The 21,630-nt window shown below is 50.4% G+C and overlaps 1 protein-coding gene across 1 annotated transcript in view; it reads left to right on the plus strand.

Annotated features, from left to right (window-relative positions):
* Positions 1 to 5,906: 5,906 nt before the first annotated feature.
* The window catches only part of arhgef38 (Rho guanine nucleotide exchange factor (GEF) 38), a 75,170-nt gene continuing 59,446 nt past the window's right edge, over positions 5,907 to 21,630 (plus strand). The window contains exon 1 of the mRNA XM_078412962.1: positions 5,907 to 6,075. Within this exon, the coding sequence (XP_078269088.1) occupies positions 5,907 to 6,075 (169 nt within the window). The remainder of the gene's footprint in view (positions 6,076 to 21,630) is intronic.

The raw sequence follows: 21,630 nt of genomic DNA on the forward strand, positions 1-21,630 counted from the left end.
CCGAAACTGAACATAATACTCTAAATGTGGCTTCGCTAATGTCTAATACGACTGTAACCTGATCTCCCTACTTCTATACTCAATACATGAAGAAAGGAACTAGAGATGCTGGTTGTGAAGGGTCTCGACCCGAAATGTCACCCATTCCTTCTCTCCAGAGATGCTGCCTGACCCACTGAGTTGCTCCAGCACTCTGTGTCCATGTTCTCCAGAGATGCTGCCTGACCCGCTGAGTTACTCCAGCACTCTGTGTCCATGTTCTCCAGAGATGCTGCCTGACCCGCTGAGTTACTCCAGCACTCTGTGTCCATGTTCTCCAGAGATGCTGCCTGACCCGCTGAGTTACTCCAGCACTCTGTGTCCATGTTCTCCAGAGATGCTGCCTGACCCGCTGAGTTACTCCAGCACTTTGTATCTATCCACTATACTCAATACTCCAACTGAGGAAGCCCATATACTGGTCTGCGTGTTATGAGGGAGTCCAGCATCATATAGATTTGTCGAAGGTCTGGAGATTGATGCAAGGGTCCCTGTCACGGTTTATCACCAACAGCTCCACAACAGAGGACTCTGTGATTCAGGGAACTGTTCCCAGGGACACATTCACAGACGGACATCGAGTGCTGCTGGAAGGTCATCAAAGCTGTCCGTGGGGGAATGTTGCCGACTGGCCCGCTGCAGACTGCAGGAGTACGTGCTGAGGGACGCACTGAAGCTTGTTGCAGCCAACGCCAAGGCCCTGTGGGGGAGGACCACAGTCTAGGGTCCTTCCTCTGCTGGACATGGGGGGCAGGGTGTGGTGGAGAGAGACGCCCCTCAAACAACGGAGGGGATATCACCCCGTGGGCCACATGAGTGGCAATGATGTTGTATGTAAAGACAGGTGTGAACACTACTGAGTATCGTAATATTTAGTGTATCGACACTGAATGTACCAAGAATTTCATACACTTTTTGTTTGTATGTCTTTTTATTATGAATATCTTTTTTTTAAATTAAAAAATTAAAAGAAAATTGTCCTGTAGAAAATTACAACAGAAAATGCTGCCATTTGGCCCATCATTCCTCACCCATTTGACACTTCCTCATGTATATTTTAATTTAACTGGTGTTTAAGAGGCTTTTCGAGGCTAATGGATATTGCAGGGGATGGAGGGTTACGGATCAGGTGCAGGTAGCACTTGGCAACATGTCCATGGCAGACGGGCAGGGGCACAGCGCTGGAGACACTGGTTCCATCCCGACTACGGGCGCTGTCTGTACGGAGTTTGTACGTTCTCCCCGTGACCTGCGTGGGTTTCCTCCGGGTCCTCCGGTTTCCTCCCACACTCCAAAGACGTGCGGGTTTGTAGGTTAATTGGCTTCTGTAAACTATAAATTGTCCCTAGTGGGTGTAGGATGGTGCTAGTGTATGGGAAGGGGATCGCTGGTCGGCACGGACCCGGTGGGCCGAAGGGCCCGTTTCCACGCTGTATCTCTAAAGTCTAAAGTAAAGTTCAGCACAGACATTGTGGGCCGAAAGGCCTGTTGCCGTGCTGTACGTCTGTGAATGCCAGACCTCATCATTTCACTGTGTAGAAAAGAACTGCAGATGCTGGTTTAAATCGAAGGTCTGAGGAAGGGTCTGAACCCAAAACGTCACCCGTTCCTTCTCTCCAGAGATGCTGCCTGACCCGCTGAGTTACTCCAGCACTCTGTGTCCATGTTCTCCCCGTGACCTGCCTGACCCGCTGAGTTACTCCAGCACTCTGTGTCCATGTTCTCCAGAGATGCTGCCTGACCTGCTGAGTTACTCCAGCACTCTGTGTCCATGTTCTCCAGAGATGCTGCCTGACCCGCTGAGTTACTCCAGCACTCTGTGTCCATGTTCTCCAGAGATGCTGCTTGACCCGCTGAGTTACTCAAGCACTCTGTGTCTGTCTTCATCATTTAACTAATTGCTGGGCCTGTCCTTTCATGCCGTCACCCTGTTGCTGTCAGCTGTTTCCTGGAACAATTTCCCTAAACATGCTGCATTCCTATTTAAACACGAGTGTCAGGACTGGGCTGAGTTGCGGGGAAAGGGAGCAGGGAATGGATGGCAGCTCACACATACACCGATCAGCCAAAACATTATGCCCACCTGCCTAATATGTTGTTGGTCCTCCGTGTGCAGCCCCATACGCAGCAGGGTGCGATGCACTGTGTATTGTGACACATTCCTCCCGTGACCACCATTAACATTTTCTGTGACTTGTGCCACAGTCGACCTTCTGTCAGTTCGGACCAGACGGGATAGCCTTCGTTGCCCTCGCGCATCGATGAGCCTTGGGCGCCCAACACCCTGTCTGTCGCCGGTTTGTGGTTTGTCCCTCCTCGGACCACTGTCGGTAGGTACTCACCACTGCTGACCGGGAGCACCCCACAAGCCTTGCCGTTTCACAGATGCTCTGACCCAGTCGTCTGGCCATAACAATTTGGCCCTTGTCAAAGTCGCTCAGGCCTTTACTCCTGCCCATTTCTCCTGCATCCAACATATCAACTTCAAGAACTGACTGTTCACTTGCTGCCTAATATATCCCACCCCTTGACAGGTGCCATTGTAACAAGATAATCAATGTTATTCACTTCGCCTGTCAGTGGTCATAATGTTTTGGCTGATCGGTGTAGATGGGTGCAGATAACAGGTAGTAACAGGTATCACAGCTAACTGGGAGGCAGGTAACAAATAGAACGTTACCGGTATTGGGGGCAGGTAACAGGTAGTAACAGGTAACATAAATAACGGGAGCAGGTAACAGGGGGGTAGCAGGTAATAACAGGTAGACTGTTCAGTCTTACTTCTTCAGTCTGCAGAAGGGTCTCGACCCAAAACGTCACCCATTCCTTCTCTCCAATGATGCTGCCTGTCCCACTGAGTTACTCCAGCATTTCAACAGTTCAACAGAGCTTTATTTGTCATTCGGTACCAAGGTACCGAACGAAACTACATAGCAGTCACACACAAAAAAGAACACAAGACACATGACCCCAACACAAACGTCCATCACAGTGACTCCAAACACCCCCTCACTGTGATGGAGGCAACAAAACTTCCACTCTCTTCCCCACGCCCACGGACAGACAGCTCGTCCCCGAACGACCCGCACAGTCCCCGCAAGGGGATGGAAGTCCCCGCGGCCGAGTCGCACCGGGTGCTGAAACGTCTCGCGGCCGAGCCGGGCGATGGAAGGCCCCGCGACCGAGCTGTGCGCAGCTAAGTCCCACGGCCGAGCCGCGCCGGGCGATGTTAGGCCCTGCGGCCGAGCCGCACCGGGCGATGGAAGGCCCCGCGGCCAAGCCGCACCGGGCGATGTTCAGTCCAGCGGCCGAGCCGCACCAGCGATGAAAAGTCCCGCGGCCGAGCCGCGCCAGGCGATGTTAAGTCCAGCGGCCGAGCCGCACCAGCGATGTTAGGCCCCGCGGCCGAGCCGCACCGGGCGATGGAAGGCCCCGCGGCCAAGCCTTTGATATAAACCAGCGTTTGCAGTTCTTTCCTACACAGGTAATAACAGGTAACAAGAATGGGGTTGGTGCAGGTAACACAGGTAACTGGTAACAAGAAACAGGGAATGGATAACATGCGACAGATAGAGGGTAACAGGTAACACAGGTGGCAGCGGGGGCAGGTAACATGTATTAGGGAACGAAACGTCACCCATTCCTTCTCTCCAGAGATGCTGCCTGTCCCGCTGAGTTACTCCAGCTTTTTGTGTCTATAGGGTGATACAGTGTGGAAACAGGCCCTTCGGCCCAACTTGCCCACACCAGCCAACAATGTCCCAGCTACACAGGTCCCACCTGCCTGCGCTTGGTCCATATCCCTCCAAACCTGTCCTATCCACGTACTTGTCTAACTGTTTCTTAAATGTTGGGATAGTTCCTGCCTCAACTACCTCTTCCGGCAGCTTGTTCCATACACCCACCACCCTTTGTGTGAAAAAGTTACCCCTCAGATTCCTATTAAATCTTTTCCCCTTCACCTTAAACCCATGTCCTCTGGTCCTCGATTCCCTTACTCTGGGCAAGAGACTCTGTGCATCTACCCACTCTCATCATTTTATACACCTCAATAAGATCACCCCCATCCTCCTGCGCTCCTGAGCTAGAGCTCAGACCCTCTAGTCCTGGCAACATCCTCGTAAATCTTCTCTGTACCCTTTCCAGCTCGACAACATCTTTCCTATAACATGGAGCCCAGAACTGAACACAATACTCTAAATGCGGCCTCATCAACGTCTTATACAACTGCAACATGACCAACTCCTGTACTCAATACTCTGACTGATAAAGGCCAATGTGCCAAACGCCTTTTTGACCACCTTATCTACCTGCGACTCCACCTTCAAGGAACCATGCACCTGCACTCCTAGATCCCTCTGCTCTACCACACACCCCAGAGGCCTACCATTCAGTGTGTAGGTCCTGCCCATGTTAGACTTCCCAAAATGCAACACCTCACATTTCTCTGTATTCAATTCCATCAACCATTCCTCCGCCCACCTGGCCAATCGATCCAGACCCTATGTCCTCTGGTCCTCGATTCACCTACTCTGGGCAAGAGACTCTGCATCTACCTGATCTCATGATTTTTCCACAACCATCTTCACTATCTGCAAAACCACCCACTTTTGTATCATCAGCAAACTTGCTAATCTTGCCCTGTATGCTCTCATCCAAATCATTGATGTAGATGACAAACAGTAACGGGCCCAGCACCGAACCCTGAGGCAAACCACTAGTCACAGGCCTCCAGTCTGAGAAGCAACCATCCACCATTACCCTCTGCTTCCTTCCATGAAGCCAATTTGCTATCCATTCAGCTATCTCTCCTTGGAGCCCATGCGATCTAACCTTCCAGAGCAGCCTACCATGTGGAACCTTGGCCAATGCTTTGCTGAAGTCCATCTTCAATTGAAAACAGCATCTGCAATTCCTTCCTACACATAACAGGTAGCAACAGGTAACAAGTAACACAGGTAACACAACAGCGGGGAAGGTAACACAGGTAGCAGGTAACAAGTAACAGGTAACAAGTACCAGGGCATGGACACCAGGTATTAACAAGTAACGTAATACAGGTAATAGGTACCAGGGCACGGACACCAGGTATTAACGAGTAACAGGTATCAAGTAACAAGTAACATAATAGGGGGCAGGTAACAGGAACAGGGCACGGTTACCAGGGATTAATGAGTAACAGGGACCAGGGCATGAACACTAGGTATTAACAAGTAACAGGGACCAGGGCACGGATACCAAATATTAACAAGTAACAGGTACCAGGGCACAGATACCAGGTATTAACGAGTAACAGGTAACATGTACCAAGGCACAGGTACCAGGTATTAACGAGTAACAGGTAACAGGTACCAGGGCACAGATACCTGGTATTAACAAGTAACAGGTAACATGTACCAGGGCACAGGTACCAGGTATTAACGAGTAACAGGTAACATGTACCAAGGCACAGGTACCAGGTATTAACGAGTAACAGGAACATGTACCAAGGCACAGGTACCAGGTATTAACAGGTACCAGGTATTAACAGGTACCAGGTATTAACAGGTACCAGGTATTAACAGGTACCAGGGCACAGGTACCAGGTATTAACGAGTAACAGGTACCAAGGCATGGATACTGGGTATTAACAGGTAACAAGTAACAGGTAACAGTAACGTAATAGGAGGCAGGTAATAAGTATCAGGGCACGGATACCAGGTGTTCAGAGTCGGCAGCGAGCACCGGGAGCGGGTCACATGCAGTAACAGGTAGCAGGGCACAGGTAACAGGTAACAGGTGGGCGTGTCGGCAGCTTCGGGCAGCGGCAGAGAGGCAGCGACAGCGGCGGCTCCGTGTCCCCCTGGTGCCCCCCTGGTGTCCCGGCGATGGAGGGTCCCGGGACCAAGCGCAAGAACCTGGGCTTCTTCAAGCCGCGGCTGTACATCCTGGAGCGGCGCCGCACCGACACCATCATCCCGCAGGGAGACGAGGAGAAGAGTAGCAACCTACGCCGCAGTCAGTCCGACCGCAGCGAGTACAGCCAGCGGCTAAAGGGTGAGACAGGGGGGAGGGAGAGGGGAGGGGGAGAGGGGGGGGGGGGGGGAGAGGGGAGGGGGGAGAGGGAGAGGGGAGGGGGGAGAGGGGGGAGGGAGGGGGGAGAGGGAGGAGGGGGTGAGAGAGGGGGTGAGAGAGGGAGAGGGTGGGAGAGGGAGAGGGTGGGAGAGGGGGTGAGTGAGAGAGAGGGGAGAGAGAGGTGAGAGGGAGAGAGAGGGGGAGAGAGAGAGAGAGGGGGAGAGAGAGAGAGGGGGGGTGAGAGAGAGAGAGGGTGGGAAGGAGAGAGGGGGTGAGAGAGAGAGAGGGGGAGAGAGAGTGGAAAGGGAGGGGAGGAGAGGGAGGGAGAGTGAGAGAGGGTGGGAGGGAGAGAGTGAGGGGTGAGAGAGAAAGAGGGAGAGGGAGGGGAGTGAGAGAGAGAGAAAGGGGGAGAGAGAGAGAGGGTGAGAGAGGGGGTGGGTGAGAGAGAGAGAGGGGGGGAGGGGAGAGAGGGAGAGAGAGAGAGAGAGAGAGAGAGAGAGAGAGGGGAAAAAAAAAAAAGATGGGGAATGGAGAGTGGGGAGGAGAGGAGTGAACAGGGATTCAAGAGAGAGCTAGATAGAGCTCTTAATGATAGCAGAGTCAGGGGGTATGGGGAGAAGGCAGGAATGGGGTACTGATTGAGAATGATCACTGATTGAGAATCATCATGAGTGGCGGTGCTGGCTCGAAGGGCCGAATGGCCTCCTCCTGCACCTATTGTCTGTTGTCGATTGTTTATTTGATGGGTAGAGGGGTGGGATGTGAGCAGAGGAGAGATCAGCAATGGGGTGGTGGGAGAGCGTGAGGGGGGGGGGGGGGTGAGAGCCAGCGGCCTGGAGAATGGTCGGGGAAAGATGGAGCGGAGGGGTAGGTTCGGTGGGATGGAGGGAAAGGGGAGGGAGGGAAATTGGGGAGGAAGAGAGGGCAATTGAATACGAGGTGGGAGGAGAGAGAGAGATACGGAGGGGAGTGGGGAAAGGTGAGGGAAAGTTGTGAGGGGGAGAGCAGAGGAGGGAGGAGAGGGGGATGGAGGAGAGAAAAGGGGAGAGGAGGATGGATCAGGAATGAGATGGATGAGGGGGAGAGATTGCAGGAACAGAGAAGGGGAGTGGGAGTAAAGCAATTGGGGAGGGGAGAGTGGTAGGAGTAAGGGAGAGTGTGGGGCAGTGGGGAGTGAAGGGCAAGTGGGGAGAGGAGGGTAGAGAGACAAAGAACTGCAGATGCTAATTTTAAGAAAAAGACAGAGTGCTGGAGTAACTCAGCGGGTCAGGCAGCATCTCTGGAGAACATGGACACAGAGTGCTGGAGTAACTCAGCGGGTCAGGCAGCATCTCTGGAGAACATGGATAGGTGGCGTTTTGGGTTGGGACCCTTCTTCAGACACAAAATGGATCAGATTAAAGTGACTCCAGTGAAAGAATAAACAAAATATTCCCCTTAAACCCTGACTGGGATTGGCCAGTGGGTTGTGAGTGGCTAGAATGAATCTTGTTGATGTGGGAGTGTTGTTGCTGTTGATGCAGGTGTGTTCTGGAGATGATACCACTGACCTCTGATGCCAAGGGTAACCTGCTCACCCTCAGTGGTGCTTTATTGCCTCATGTACAAACCCTCAGTGAAATTCTTTTCTTCCCTACAGCCCAGTAGAGTATTGCCGTACCCAAGCACATCCCCGATTAGCATAGTCCACTGATCCCGCATGCAAGAGGCTCCATGTTTTGGCGCCATTTTCCAAGTCCAGTCCGCGCTCTAGTTGTTATGAGCGGTGCCCGTTCCAGGCGAGCCCCAGGCTGCTGCAGGGCCTCCAGCCGTCGCCTTCCTTGGACGTGTGGATCGTCCAGTGAACCCACGTCCCTCTCCTTGCCCGTCCACCTTTGTTCCCCGCGGTTCCTACCGCAGCTGTCACGGGTGGCGCCGTGGTAGAGTTGCCGCCTCACAGCAAATGCAGACCCGGGTTCCATCCCGACTACGGGTGCTGTCTGTACGGAGTTTGTACGTTCTCCCCATGACCTGCGTGGGTTTTCTCCGAGATCTTCGGTTTCCTCCCACACTCCAAAGACGTGCAGGTTTGTAGGTTAATTGGCTTGGTAAATGTACACATGGTCCCTAGTGGGTGTAGGATAGTGTTAATGTGCGGGGATCGCTGGTTGGCGTGGGCCAAAGGGCCTGTTTCCGCGCTGTATCTCTAAACTAAACTAACCGACCTGGTAGTCTTTGTTGGATTGAAGTCGGAGGCTTCAAGTCTGTCCAGGCTTGCCCGCAGTGGTGAGCAATGAGCTGGGCTTAGATACTGCTGGCGGTCAGAGACGACTATCGGTGTGGTTTAGTTTAGAGATACAGGACGGAAACAGGCCCTTCGGCCCACTGAGTCCGTGCTGACCAGCGATCACCCCATACACTAGCTCTATCCTACACACACGAGGGACAATTCACAATTTTGCCAATTAACCTACAAGCCTGTACATCTTTGAAGTGTGGGAAGAAACCGGAGCAGGCGGGTGCAGGGAGAACGTGCAAACTCCGCACAGACAGCACCCGTAGTCAGGATCGGACCCGGGTCTCTGGCGCTGTGAGGCAGCAGCTCTACCACTTTGCCACTGTGCATGCCTGTAGTTGGTGGTTAAACTCTCCCCTTCTCTCCCCTCATCCTTCTCACTCCCCCTCCACCCTTCTCTCCTCTCTCCCATCCATCCCTCTCTCCCCTCCCCACCTCCTTTTTTTCCCCTCCTTTCTCCTCACTGCTTTCCCTCTTGCCTTCCTCCCGCCCCCCAACCCCCACCTCTACCTTCCGAGCATTCTTTGCTACATGCCCCATCTTCCAGGTCAAATTCCCCCCCCCCCCCAATCTTCCTGATCTCTCCACAACGTTCCTGTTCCCACCTAACGCTGATCGTGTAGCGGGTTCAAGGTGAGGCTCGCGTGACTGTTGAAGGCCAGAGAACTAGTTTTGTTTGGAGATGCATCATGGTTAAAGGCCCTTCAGCCCACCCAGTCCATGCCGACCATCGATCACCCGTTTGGGTAATTTACCGACAGGCCAATGAACCAGCAAACCTGTATGAAACCGGAGCACCCGGAGGAAACCCACGCAGTCTCAGGGAGAATGTAGAAACTCCACACAGACGGCATCCGTGGTCAGGATTGAACCCGGGTCTCCGGCGCTGTGAGGCAGCAGCTCTACCCGCTGTGCCAAAAAACCCTCGTCTTTGTCACTGACTCCATCCATCAGCCAATTAACACCCCCTTCTTTACACCCCCCCCCCCCGTCCAATCTGTATCGACCGATCAAACGTGCAAACTCCACACGGACAGCACCCGAGGTCAGAATCAAACCTGGGTCTCTGGCGCCGTGAGGCAGCAGCTCTACCCGCTGTGCCAGTTTTCCGAACTCTCCTGGCCAACATTCCCTACAAAATCCTTGGAATAGCTTTCCGCGCCTTCATTCCGTCTGTTTTGGACGTCTGGCGATCGTGTTTGCCCAAACGTGTCTTCAGTTATAAACCTCTCAAGATATAGCAGCACAGGGCTATTAATGCAAGTTCCCACTTGAAAAAATATACATCTAAAGTAGTCCTATCCATTAGTAGGAAAGAAAGCTGCAGATGCTGGTTCATATCGGGCAGCATCTCTGGAGAGAAGGAATGGGTGACGTTTCGGGTCGAGTCCTTTCTTCAGACTGAAGAAGGGTCTCGACCCGAAACGTCACCCATTCCTTCTCTCCAGAGATGCTGCCTGACCCGCTGAGTTACTCCAGCACTCTGTCCATGTTCTCCAGAGATGCTGCCTGATCTGCTGAGTTACTCCAGCACTTTGTGTCTACCTAATCCTATCCATTAAATGTCTTTTGCACAAGGGTCCTTTGAGGGTACTATTTTATATTTACATAAAGTTTAGTTATCGTTTTTAAACTTTAAATGAAAAAGAAAATAAATGCATTTGATGTGAAAATTTGGAGAATGATTTATGATTTATGATTGTGGTTTGATTCACCCTTGATAGTACAATTTGTGCTAGTGTGATACAGGCCCTTCGGCCCAACTTGCCCATGCTGACCAACATGCCCCATCCACACTAGTCCCACCTGCCCGCGCTTGGCCCATATCTCACTAAGCCTCTGTCCCATCCAGGTCGAGATATCCAGGGAATTCTGATGTGGTTTCAAAGTAGTTGAATGCCTTTTAAGTCACTGGAGTGTCCTTTATATAGAAAAAAGATAGATAATCTCATAACATATTTGGTGTGAAACTTGGAGAGTGGTTTGTAATTCAGGTTTAGAATGTGACCCGCTGCTGAAGTTTGACTGTACATTTTGTGTTGGAATATTGAGGGAATTTTGGCAATAGTTTTCAAGCTGTTAAATGCCATTAAAGTAATTTAGGTCCATGTTTATTATCATCACGTGTACCCAGATACAGTGAAAACCTATATTTTGCATGCTATCCAGTCAAATTAGATATACCAGACATAGTTACATTGTTCAAGTTAAGTGCAGCTAAGGTAGAGCAAAGGGGGAGATACAGAGTGCAGAATATAGTTCTCAGCATTGTAGCGCATCAGCTCCACAGACAAAGTCCAATGTCCGCAATGGGGTAGAGGTGAATGGGACAGTACCCTAGCTTGTGGAAGGGCCGTTCAGAAGCCTGATAACAGAGGGGAAGAAGCTGTTCCTGAGTCTGGTGGTGCGCGCTTTCAAGCTTCTGTACCTTCTGCCGGACGGGAGCGGGGAGAAGAGGGAATGACCGGGGTGGGACGTAATTTCTAGTATTCAAGTATCTGTCTGAGGAAGGGTCCCGACATGAAACGTCACCGATCCACGTCCTCCTGAGATGCTGCCAGTCCCGCTGAGTTACTCTGGGGCTTTGTGTCTTCTTGTGTCAGCCAGCATCTGCAGTTCCTTGTTCCTAATTTCAAGTATTAGTTGTGTGCGGTCGCTCTTGTTTCTGGCTGCTGTGACCCGTGTTTCTGTAACTCCATGCACCCTTGACTCTGCGATGCGTGTGTGTGTGTGTGTGTGTGTGTGTGTGTGGTGCAAGAGGCTGTAATGATGAGGTCATTCCCCAGCGAGCCGGTGTGCGTAATTGGAGCCAGTTCCTCGTTTAGACACCGCCCATATCATGTGGGTTTGATGTACCTGAGTCAACAGGTGCGTGTCTGAGTACATGATGTAATGTGTGAGCAGTTCAGGTGAAACAGGTGTATTCTTCATAGCCAAAATCCACCTGAGCTACAGTAGAGATACGCAGATAAGCCAGGGGTAACGGAGAAATGTCATGCTAATAGGGTCTGATCGACTATTCGGATTATTGCACAGTGAGATTTGCCTACCTTTTCCAGAAAATGGTTTGGGTTGTTTATTGCACTTGCAAGCTTGGGCGAAGAGTGCATTTTATTGCTCGTGTGAGCTGTTTGTGTGTCTGCAATGGTGTCACACTCAAAACAAAGGTGGAACTGTAAGCAGCTCACAAGGAAAGCAGCTATGGTTCAAGCAAATGATAGCATTCTCTGCTCAAGGTGACCTCTGCACTGACCAGCTGTTAACGACAGGGCGCGCGCGCATGCACACACACACGCACCCCACACACACACACACACCCCACACACACACCCCACACACACGCACCCCACACACACGCACACCCCACACGCACACCCCACACACGCACACCCCACACACACGCACCCCACACACACGCACCCCACACACACGCACCCCACACACACGCACCCCACACACACGCACCCCACACACATGCCCCACACACACACGCACGCACCCCACGCACGCCCCCCACACACGCCCCCCACACACACACTTCAGAGACCGTGCTGACCCACACATTTACACCATCCTGCACACACTGTGGACAATTTACACTTATATCAAGCCAAATAACCTACAAACCTATACGTCTTTGGAGTGTGGGAGGAAACCGAAGCACCTGGAGAAAGCCCACGTAGGTCACAGGGGAAAACGTACAAATAGCACCCGTAATCAGGATGGAACCCGGGTCTCTGGCGCTGTGAGGCAGCAACTCTACTGCTGCGCCACCTTGTACAGGGACATGTACATTGACTCCACAGTCACCTGTTGTCATTACTCTGTGTTGCTCAGGAACAAATGAGTTCATGCTTCTTTGAATTGCCTTGGGTTGTTTTGCTAAGCTAAAGCCATAGATTGTTGTAGGAGGATTTTACAGGAATCTGGTGACCTTTTTACAAAAACAGCAAAAGCTAGAAACTCAGTATGTGGAATAGCAACTGCACAGAAAGAAGCAGGTTTAACATTTCAAATTGCTGACTTTTCAGCAGAAACGTGTAGTGGAACGTTAAGCTGGAAATTTGAGGAAGGATATTCTTGCTATTGAGGGCGTGCAGCGTAGGTTTACTAGGTTAATTCCCGGAATGGCAGGACTGTTGTATGTTGAAAGACTGGAGCGACTAGGCTTGTATACACTGGAATTTAGAAGGATGAGAGGGGATCTTATCGAAACGTATAAGATTATTAAGGGGTTGGACACGTTAGAGGCAGGAAACATGTTCCCAATGTTGGGGGAGTCCAGAACCAGGGGCCACAGTTTAAGAATAAGGGGTCGGCCATTTAGAACTGAGATGAGGGAAAAACTTTTTCAGTCAGAGAGTTGTAAATCTGTGGAATTCTCTGCCTCAGAATGCAGTGGAGGCCAATTCTCTGAATGCAGTCAAGAGAGAGCTAGATAGGGCTCTTAAGGATAGCGGAGTCAGGGGGTATGGGGAGAAGGCAGGAACAGGGTACTGATTGTGAATGATCAGCCATGATCAGATTGAATGGTGGTGCTGGCTCGAAGGGCCGAATGGCCTTCTCCTGCACCTATTGTCTATTGAGAGGGTGCAGAGAATATTTACGAGAATGTTGTCAGGACTCGAGGTCCTGGGCTGTAGGAGGAGGTTGGGGCAGGCTAGGACTTTATATGAGGATGATCCTTAGGAATGAGTGGGTTAATATTAGGGTTGCCAACTTCCTCACTCCCAAATAAGGGACAAGGTGACGTCACCGCCCCGTGCCCCACGTGACCTCACCCAGCCAGCGGCCACGTGCTCCCGCTCCACCAACGGCGGCCACCCAGGCCGGGAGGCGGGTTGCTAGGCAACCTCCGTTAGGTGGCGTCTGGGCCTACAGCGTCCGGGCCTACAGCGTCTGGGCCTACAGCGTCCGGGCCTACAGCATCCGGGCCTACAGCGCCGTCCGGTCCTAATACGGGACAAGGGCGGTACCATACGGGACAAACCACTTTAGCCCAAAATACGGGATGTCCCGGCTAATACGGAACAGTTGACAACCCAAGTTAACATATGATGAGCGTTTTGACTGGGCCTGGACTCGCTGGAATTTAGAAGGATGAGCGGGAGACCTTATTGAAACTTACCGACCAGTGAAAGGCTTGGATAGAGTCGATGTGGAGAGGATGTTTCCACCTAGTGGGAGAGTCTAGGACCAGAGGGCACAGCCTCAGAATAAAAGGATGTACCTTTAAAAAGGAGATGAGGAAGAATTTCTTTAGTCAGAGGGTGGTGAATCTGTGGAAATTCATTGCCACACGCGGCTGTGGAGGCCAAGTCAGTGGATATTTTTAAGGCAGAGATTGACAGATTCTTGATTAGTGCGGGTGTCAGGGGTTATGGGGAGAAGGCTGGAGAATGGGGTTGAGAGGGAAAGATAGATCAGCCATGATTGAATGGCGGAGTAGACTCGATGGGCCGAATGGCCTAATTCTGCTCCTTGAATTTATGAACTGAATGGTCTGAAGAAGGATCCCAACTTGAAACGTTACCTATCCATGTTTTCCAGAGTTGCTGCCTAGGGTCGCCAACTATCCCGTATTAGCCGGGAAATCCCGTATTTTGGGCTAAATTGGTTTGTCCCGTACGAGACCGCCCTTGTCCCGTATTAGGCCTGGGGGCGCTGTAGGCCCGCTTGCTGTAAGTCCGGACAGTGTAGGCCCGGACACTGTAAGTCCAGACGGTGTAGGCCCAGACAGTGTAGGCCCGGACGCTGTAAGTCCGGACAGTGTAAGTCCGGACAGTGTAGGCCCGGATAGTGTAGGCCCGGAGGCCTGGGCGGCTGCCATTGGTGGTGCGTGAGCACGTGGCCGCTAGCTGGGTGAGGTCACGCGGGGTGCAGGGCGGGATGTCTCCTTGTCCCTTATTTGGGAGTGAGATAGAGGCACCACTATTGCTGCTTGACCCGCTGAGCTACTCCAGCACTTTGTGTGTTATTAAAAAAACTAACCAGCATCTATTGTTTCGTGCGTGTCCTCGGATCTTATGCCTTAGAGCGCAGGAGGCTGAGGGTTGATCTTACAGTGGTGTAGAACATCATTAGGGGAGTAGATAGGGTGGATGGACAGAGACTTTTAGCTTGGGTGGGAGATTCAAGAGCCAGAGGCACATGTTAAGGTGAGAGGATAAAGGTCAGGAAATTGCAGGGCAACCTGTGCAGACAAAGTGTGGTGGGCAGGTGGAATGAACTGCCAGTGGAAGTAAAGGCACAAAATGCTGGGGTACAGAGAAAAGCTTTTTTGATGCGTGCTATCCAGTCAGCTAAAAGACTATACATGATTACAATCGAGCCAGTGTCCACAGTCTACAGATACAGGAAAAAGTGAATAACTTTTAGTGCAAGGTAAAGTCCAATTACAGATAGTCCCAGGGTCTCCAATGAGGTAGATGGGAGGTCAGGACCGCTCTCTAGTTGGGGATAGGATGGTTCAGTTGCCTGATAACAGCCGGGAAGAAACTGTCCCTGAATCTGGAGGTGTGCGTTTCCACACTTCTGTACCTCTTGCCTGATGGGAGAGGGGAGAAGAGGGAGTGGCCGGGGTGAGACTGGTCCTTGATTATGCTGCTGGCTTTGCCGAGGCAGCGTGAGGTGTAGATGGTGTCGATGGATGGAGGCCGGGGTTTCCTGGAGGCTTTAGTTCCTGGACGTGTCTATGAGACTGTGACAAAATGTGTGCTGGCTGCTAACTGCTTCTCTCATTCTAACTGGGATATAGTCACCTTCCCCACCCCCAGCAATGTACCCTCAATCTCCCCAATCCTCCCCCCTCTGGACTACTTGGGCATAAGCCTTTAATTATAGAGTCACCAACATAGATTACATTTAGAATCATAGAAACATGGAGCACTGAAACAGGCCCTTCGGCCCAACTCATCCATCCATGATGACCAACATGCCCCATATACACTAGTCACATTTGCCTGTGTTTGGCCCAAATCACTCTAAACATTTCCTATCCATGTATCTCATAGAGTCATAGATTGATACAGTGTGGAAGCAGGCCCTTCGGCCCAACTTGCCCACACCGGCCAACATGTCCCAGCTACACTAATCCCACCTCCATAACCCTCCAAACCCTATCCATGTACCTGTCCAACTGTTTCTTAAATGATGGGATAGTCCCTGCCTGAACTACCTCCTCTGGCAGCTTGTTCCATACACCCACCACCCTCTGAGTGAAAAAGTTACCCCTCGGATTCCTATTAAATCTTTTCCCCTTCACCTTGAACCTATGTTCTCTGGCCCTTGATTCACCTACTTTGGGCAAGAGAGTCTGCGAATCTACCTGATCTATTCCCCTCATAATTTTATACACCTCAATAAGATCTCCCCTCATCCATGGAATAGAGACCCAGCCTACTGAACCTCTTCCTGTAGCTCACACCTTCTAGTCCTGGCAACATCCTAGTAAATCTTCTCTGCACTTTCCAGTTTGGCAACATCTTTCCTATAACATGGTGCCCAGAACTGAACACAATACTCTAAACGCAGCCTCACCAACGTCTTATACAACTGCAACATGACCTCCCAACTTCTACATTCAATACTCTGACTGATGAAGGCCAATGTGCCTAAAGCCTTTTTGACCACCTTATCTACCTGCAACTCGACCTTCAGGGAACCATGCACCTGCACTCCTAAGATAGACACTAAAAGCTGGAGTTCTCTGAAGAAGGGCCTTGACTCGAAACGTCACCCATTCCTTCTCTCCAGAGATGCTGCCTGTCCTGCCGACTTGCTCCAGCTTTTTGTGTCTACGTTTAAAACCAGCATTTGCAGTTCCTTCTTACACACCTGCACTCCTAGATCCCTCAGCTCTACAACACTCCCCAGAGCCCTACCATTCACTGTGTAGGTCCTGCCCATGTTAAACTTCCCAAAATGCAACACCTCACATTTCTCTGTATTCAATTCCATCAACCATTCCTCCGCCCACCTGGCCAACAGGATCCGAGGGGTAACTTTTTCACAGGATCAAGATCCTGCTGCAATTTTTCACAACTGTCCTCACTATATGCAAAACCCTAGACTATGGTTCTCCCCCACAGAGTATTGGCAGCGGCTGCACCTAGATGCAGTCTGGAGAAGGGTCTCGACCCAAAACGTCACCCATTCCTTCTCCAGAGGTGCTGCCTGCCCCACTGAGTTTCTCTGGCATTTTGCGTCTGGCTTTGCTGCCTGACCTGCTGAGTTACTCCAGCACTTAGTAAATATCTTTGATATAAACCAAAGATACCAGAGGAGCAAGAAGAACCACTCCGTCAAAATCGCCTATACTGAAGTGTAGTACGCAAAGGAGCGGAACGTCCGCCATTTTAGTAAGCAAAGCCCGCCGTTCGCAATGCCTCTCGTAGTGTAATCAGTGTTTTTGGGGAACAGTATGTGTGATGATACCGTTAAAATGCAGAATATATCTTGTCTATCAATTCACAGATTTTTGTTATTTTTCTTTTAAAATGTTTCTGCAAGTTTCTGCCTACTAAAATGGGCGCCGTGACGTACTACGGTTTTTCGGGTCTAGTGGTCTATCTTGCTCTGCTCTATTATCTTTGGTATAAACCACCATCTGCAGTTCTTTATTTCGATGTCACTCACTATTATCAAGGTGACCAAAACTTAACACGACCTACTTCCATTTGCAAACATTTAAAAATGTATGAAGCCCTCCCTGACCTGTGTGTGGTTTGACACTTTAACATCTAACGTGTAAATTGGAACCTTTTGTCAGTCAAGTACCTCGTTGAGTGTGAATGCATTTTCAGTTGTGGTTCCCAAGTAGATGTCTGGTTTTCCTCTTTCCAAAAGCGATCAAAAGAACCCGCCCATGGTTTGCAGAAGCAGGGATCTGCGGAAAGAAGGAACCGCAGCTGCTGGTTTATCAAGGAAAGGCGCAAGGTTGTGGAGTGACCTGAATCTGAAGGAAAGTACTGACCCGAAACGTCACCTATCCATGTTCTCCAGAGATGCTGCCTGACCCGCTGAGTTACTCCAGCACTCTGTGTCCATGTTCTCCAGAGATGCTGCCTGAGCCGCTGAGTTACTCCAGCACTTTGTGTCCATGTTCTCCAGAGATGCTGCCTGACCCGCTGAGTTACTCCAGCACTCTGAAACGTCACCTATCCATATTCTCCAGTCATGCTGTCTAACCCTCTGTTACTCCAGCACTCTGTGCCTTTCCTTGGTAAACCTGCAGTTCCTTGTTTTTGCTTCTGAGTCTATCTCGAAACCTTCAGCCAAAGTTCTCAATAACACCCATTGTAAGCCATTCCTCTGACAAAGATAATATCCACGTACTGTACTGTGTTAAATGGCTGAAACCTGTGGCTATTTTAAAGCACTAGAGACAATAGAATCATAGACACATAGAAATAGGTGCAGGAGGAGGCCATTTGGTCTCCTGTATCCGCGCTGTATCTCTAAACTAAACTGAACTAAAGCCAGCAAAGTCTGATCAAGGAGAGTCCGAGGGTCACTGAAGAGGTGGATGGTAGTTCAGCACTGCTTTCTGTTCAACATGGAGTCTGGATGAGTTGTTGCATGTGAACTGCAGATGCCGGTTTAAATCGAAGGTAGACACAAAAATGCTGGAGTAACACAGCGGGGCAGGCAGCATCTCTGGAGAGAAGTAATAGGTGACGTTTCGGGTCGAGACCCTTCGAAGGGTCTTGACCCGAAACGTCACCCATTCCCTCTCCCCTAGATGCTGCCTGACTTGCTGAGTTACTCCAGCATTTTGTGATACCTTCGATTTGTACCAGCATCTGCAGTTATTTTCCTACATTTACAGTGTGTGGATGCATGATAAGGGAATAACGTTTAGTACTCCAAAGACGTACAGGTATGTAGGTTAATTGGCTGGGTAAAAATGTAAAAATTGTCCCTAGTGTGTGTAGGATAGTGTTAATGTACGGGGATCGCTGGGCGGCAAGGACTTGGTGGGCCGAAAAAGGCCTGTTTCCGGCTGTATGTGTATGGTATGGTATGGTACAAGGTAAACTTTGTGCGGCATGGTGGCGCAGCGGTAGAGTTGCTGCCTCGCAGCGCCGGGTTCCATCCTGACCACGGGTGCTGCCTGCGTGGAGTTTGTACGTTCTCCCTATGACCTGCATGGGTTTTCTCCGGGTGCTCTGGTTTCCTGCCACACTCCAGAGACGTGCAGGTTTGTAGGTTAATTGGTTTTGGTCAAGATTGTAAATTGTCCCTCGTGTGTAGGATAGTGTTGATGTGCGGGGATCGCTGATCGGCGCGGACCCGGTGGGCCGAAGGGCCTGTTTCCGCGCTGTATCTCTAAACTAAACTGAACTAAAGCCAGCAAAGTCTGATCAAGGAGAGTCCGAGGGTCACTGAAGAGGTGGATGGTAGTTCAGCACTGCTTTCTGTTCAACATGGAGTCTGGATGAGTTGTTGCATGTGCAGGAAAGAACTGCAGATGCCGGTTTAAATCGAAGGTTGACACAAAATGCTGGAGTAACTCAGCGGGGCAGGCAGCATCTCTGGAGAGAAGTAATAGGTGACATTTCGGGTCAAGATCGTTCTTCAGACCTTCCTCGGAGTTGTTACCATCCACATAAACGATGGTACAAAAGTATGGGTGTGAGGAGTTATGGAGAGAATGCAGGATAATGGGGTTAGGAGGGGGAGATAGATCAGCCATGATTGAATGGCAGAGTAGACTTGATGGGCTGAATGGCCTAATTCTGCTCTAATCACATGACCTGATGACAAACGTCGCCCATTCCTTCTCTCCAGAGATGCTGCCTGACCCGCTGAGTTAAGGGCCTGTCCCACTAGGCGATTTTAAGGCGACTGCCGGCGACTGTCAAAGTCGTAGCAGATCGACAAAATGTTCTTTTACCCGACGACAATGACCACGACAATGCCGAGTCAGGTCGAGATTACAGCGTCTTCGGAAACATCACAAAATTCCCACGCTGTCAATGCTTCTCCGGCGTCCTAATTTTCGCTGAAATCACTGACAAGTCGGTAATTACTTGAGAGATTTGAAATATAACACCTTGCCCGGGTACTTGAAAACCAAGCTTCACGGTAACAAGGCATAAACTGGATTGACTTCCAGTTTACTTATAGCAGTATTAAGAAATGGTTAAATGGATTCTTGTGCGGAGTGTGGGCATTCTTTGAAAATAGACAATAGACAATAGGTGCAGGAGGAGGCCATTCAGCCCTTCGAGCCAGCACCGCCATTCAATGTGATCATGGCTGATCATTCTCAATCAGTACCCCGTTCCTGCCTTCTCCCCATACCCCCTGACTCTGCTATCCCAAAGAGCTCTATCTAGCTCCCTCTTGAATGCATTCAGAGACTTGGCCTCCATTGCCTTCTGAGAATGAAAATGTACGGGAGATGCATATCTGGTTTCTGGGTTGCATATCTGGGTTGGGAGCCCACTTTAAATGTAATGGCTGATGCCCATAAACATCGCAAAAATTCCCACACTTACCTGACTGTCAAACTGTCACCTCCAATCTATCTGTCAAATGTCCTGACGGTAAATAAATTGGTTAAACACAAGTAATTTATGGTATCTTCAAATGACTTTACTTAATTTAATATTATGTGCTTCTAAATGCATCTGCGACAACCTAGTAAACCTGGGGCCAGCATGCGACAGCACCCGCAGTAAGCAAGGATACCTGGCGACAAGCCAGCTGTCGCTGAGAAATTTCACTTCGGATGATTTCTCAGCGATGCGCTGAGATCCACTACGATTCTTGGAAGACTCCTCACGATCATGCCCGCGACACCCGGCGAACTGTCGGCGACAGCCTAGTCACCGGCAGTCGCCTTAAAGTGGGCAGGCCCTTTACTCCAGCACTCTGTGTCCATGTTCTCCAGAGATGCTGCCTGACCCGCTGAGTTACTCCAGCACTCTGTGTCCATGTTCTCCAGAGATGCTGCCTGACCCGCTGAGTTACTCCAGCACTCTGTGTCCATGTTCTCCAGAGATGCTGCCTGACCCGCTGAGTTACTCCAGCACTCTGTGTCTATCTTCGGTGTAAACCAGCATCTGCAGTTCCTTTCTTCACAATGTTGTGCAGCAACTGTTTCTGTCACCTGAGGGAATGGATCAGATAGAACAAAGAGCTTGCTTTCTTAAAGCAGCTTCCATGGAAGGTGAAGTGTAATCAGTAGTGTAATCAAGGAAATTCTGCAAACTCCCGTAAACAGTAACATGGTAACAGATTATGTCTTGTTGATGATAATTGATGGGTGAATCTTGGCCAGGTTATTAGGGAGAGCCTCACTGCCCTCTTGGTAAGTATTGGATTGTTTATAGTAATTTATAAGGAGTGAGTAGGGCTCCGTTTTACATCTCATCTGAATCAGAGATCATAAGACATGGTAACGGAATTCCAGGCCATTCGGCCCATCAAGTCTACTCCACCATTCAATCGTGGCTGATCGACCTACCCCTCTCAACCCCATTCTCCTGCCTTCTCCCCATAACCCCTGACACCCGCACTAATCAAGAATCTGTCAATCTCCACGTTAAAAATAACCAATGACTTGGCCCCTACCACTGTCTGCGGCAATGAATTCCACAGATTCACCATCCTCTGGCTAAATACATTCCTCCTCATCTCCTTTCTGTAGGTGCTATTTAATTCTGAGGCTGTGCCCTCTGGCCTGAGACTCTCCCACCAGTGGAAACATCCTCTCCACATCCACTCTACCCAGTGATGAGGGATTTGTACAGAGCCAAGGCAGATCCCTTGTTTAGTTTAGAGATACAGCGCGGAAACGGGCCCTTCCGGCCCACCGGGTCCGCGCCGACCAGTGATCCCCGCACATTAACACTATCCAACACGGGACTATCCCATAATTTAAGAAACAGTTGGACAGGTACATGGATAGGACAGGTTTGGAGGGTTATGGACCAAGCGCAGGCAAGTGGGACTAGTGTAGCTGGGACATTGTTGGGCGGTGTGGGCGAGTTGGGCCGAAGGGCCTGTTTCCACACTGTGTCACTCTATGACTCTATGACCTGGGTACTTGTGACACAGTACCATTGATTGGAATGCCGTTGATGATGAAGTGAAAAAGTGCAGATTTGCAACACCATCTCCTACGTGATCTTGGCGACCCTCTGACTATTCCACTCTGTGTAAAGCACAGAGGTCTAGCCACTGCTGCCTCATTGGAGATCTTTGAACTATATGTAATTGGACCTTATGGAGTCTTAGAGTGGAGACAGGCC

This window comes from Rhinoraja longicauda, chromosome 1 (assembly GCF_053455715.1).
Source record: "Rhinoraja longicauda isolate Sanriku21f chromosome 1, sRhiLon1.1, whole genome shotgun sequence".
In the NCBI taxonomy this organism is placed as follows: Eukaryota; Metazoa; Chordata; class Chondrichthyes; order Rajiformes; family Arhynchobatidae; genus Rhinoraja; species Rhinoraja longicauda.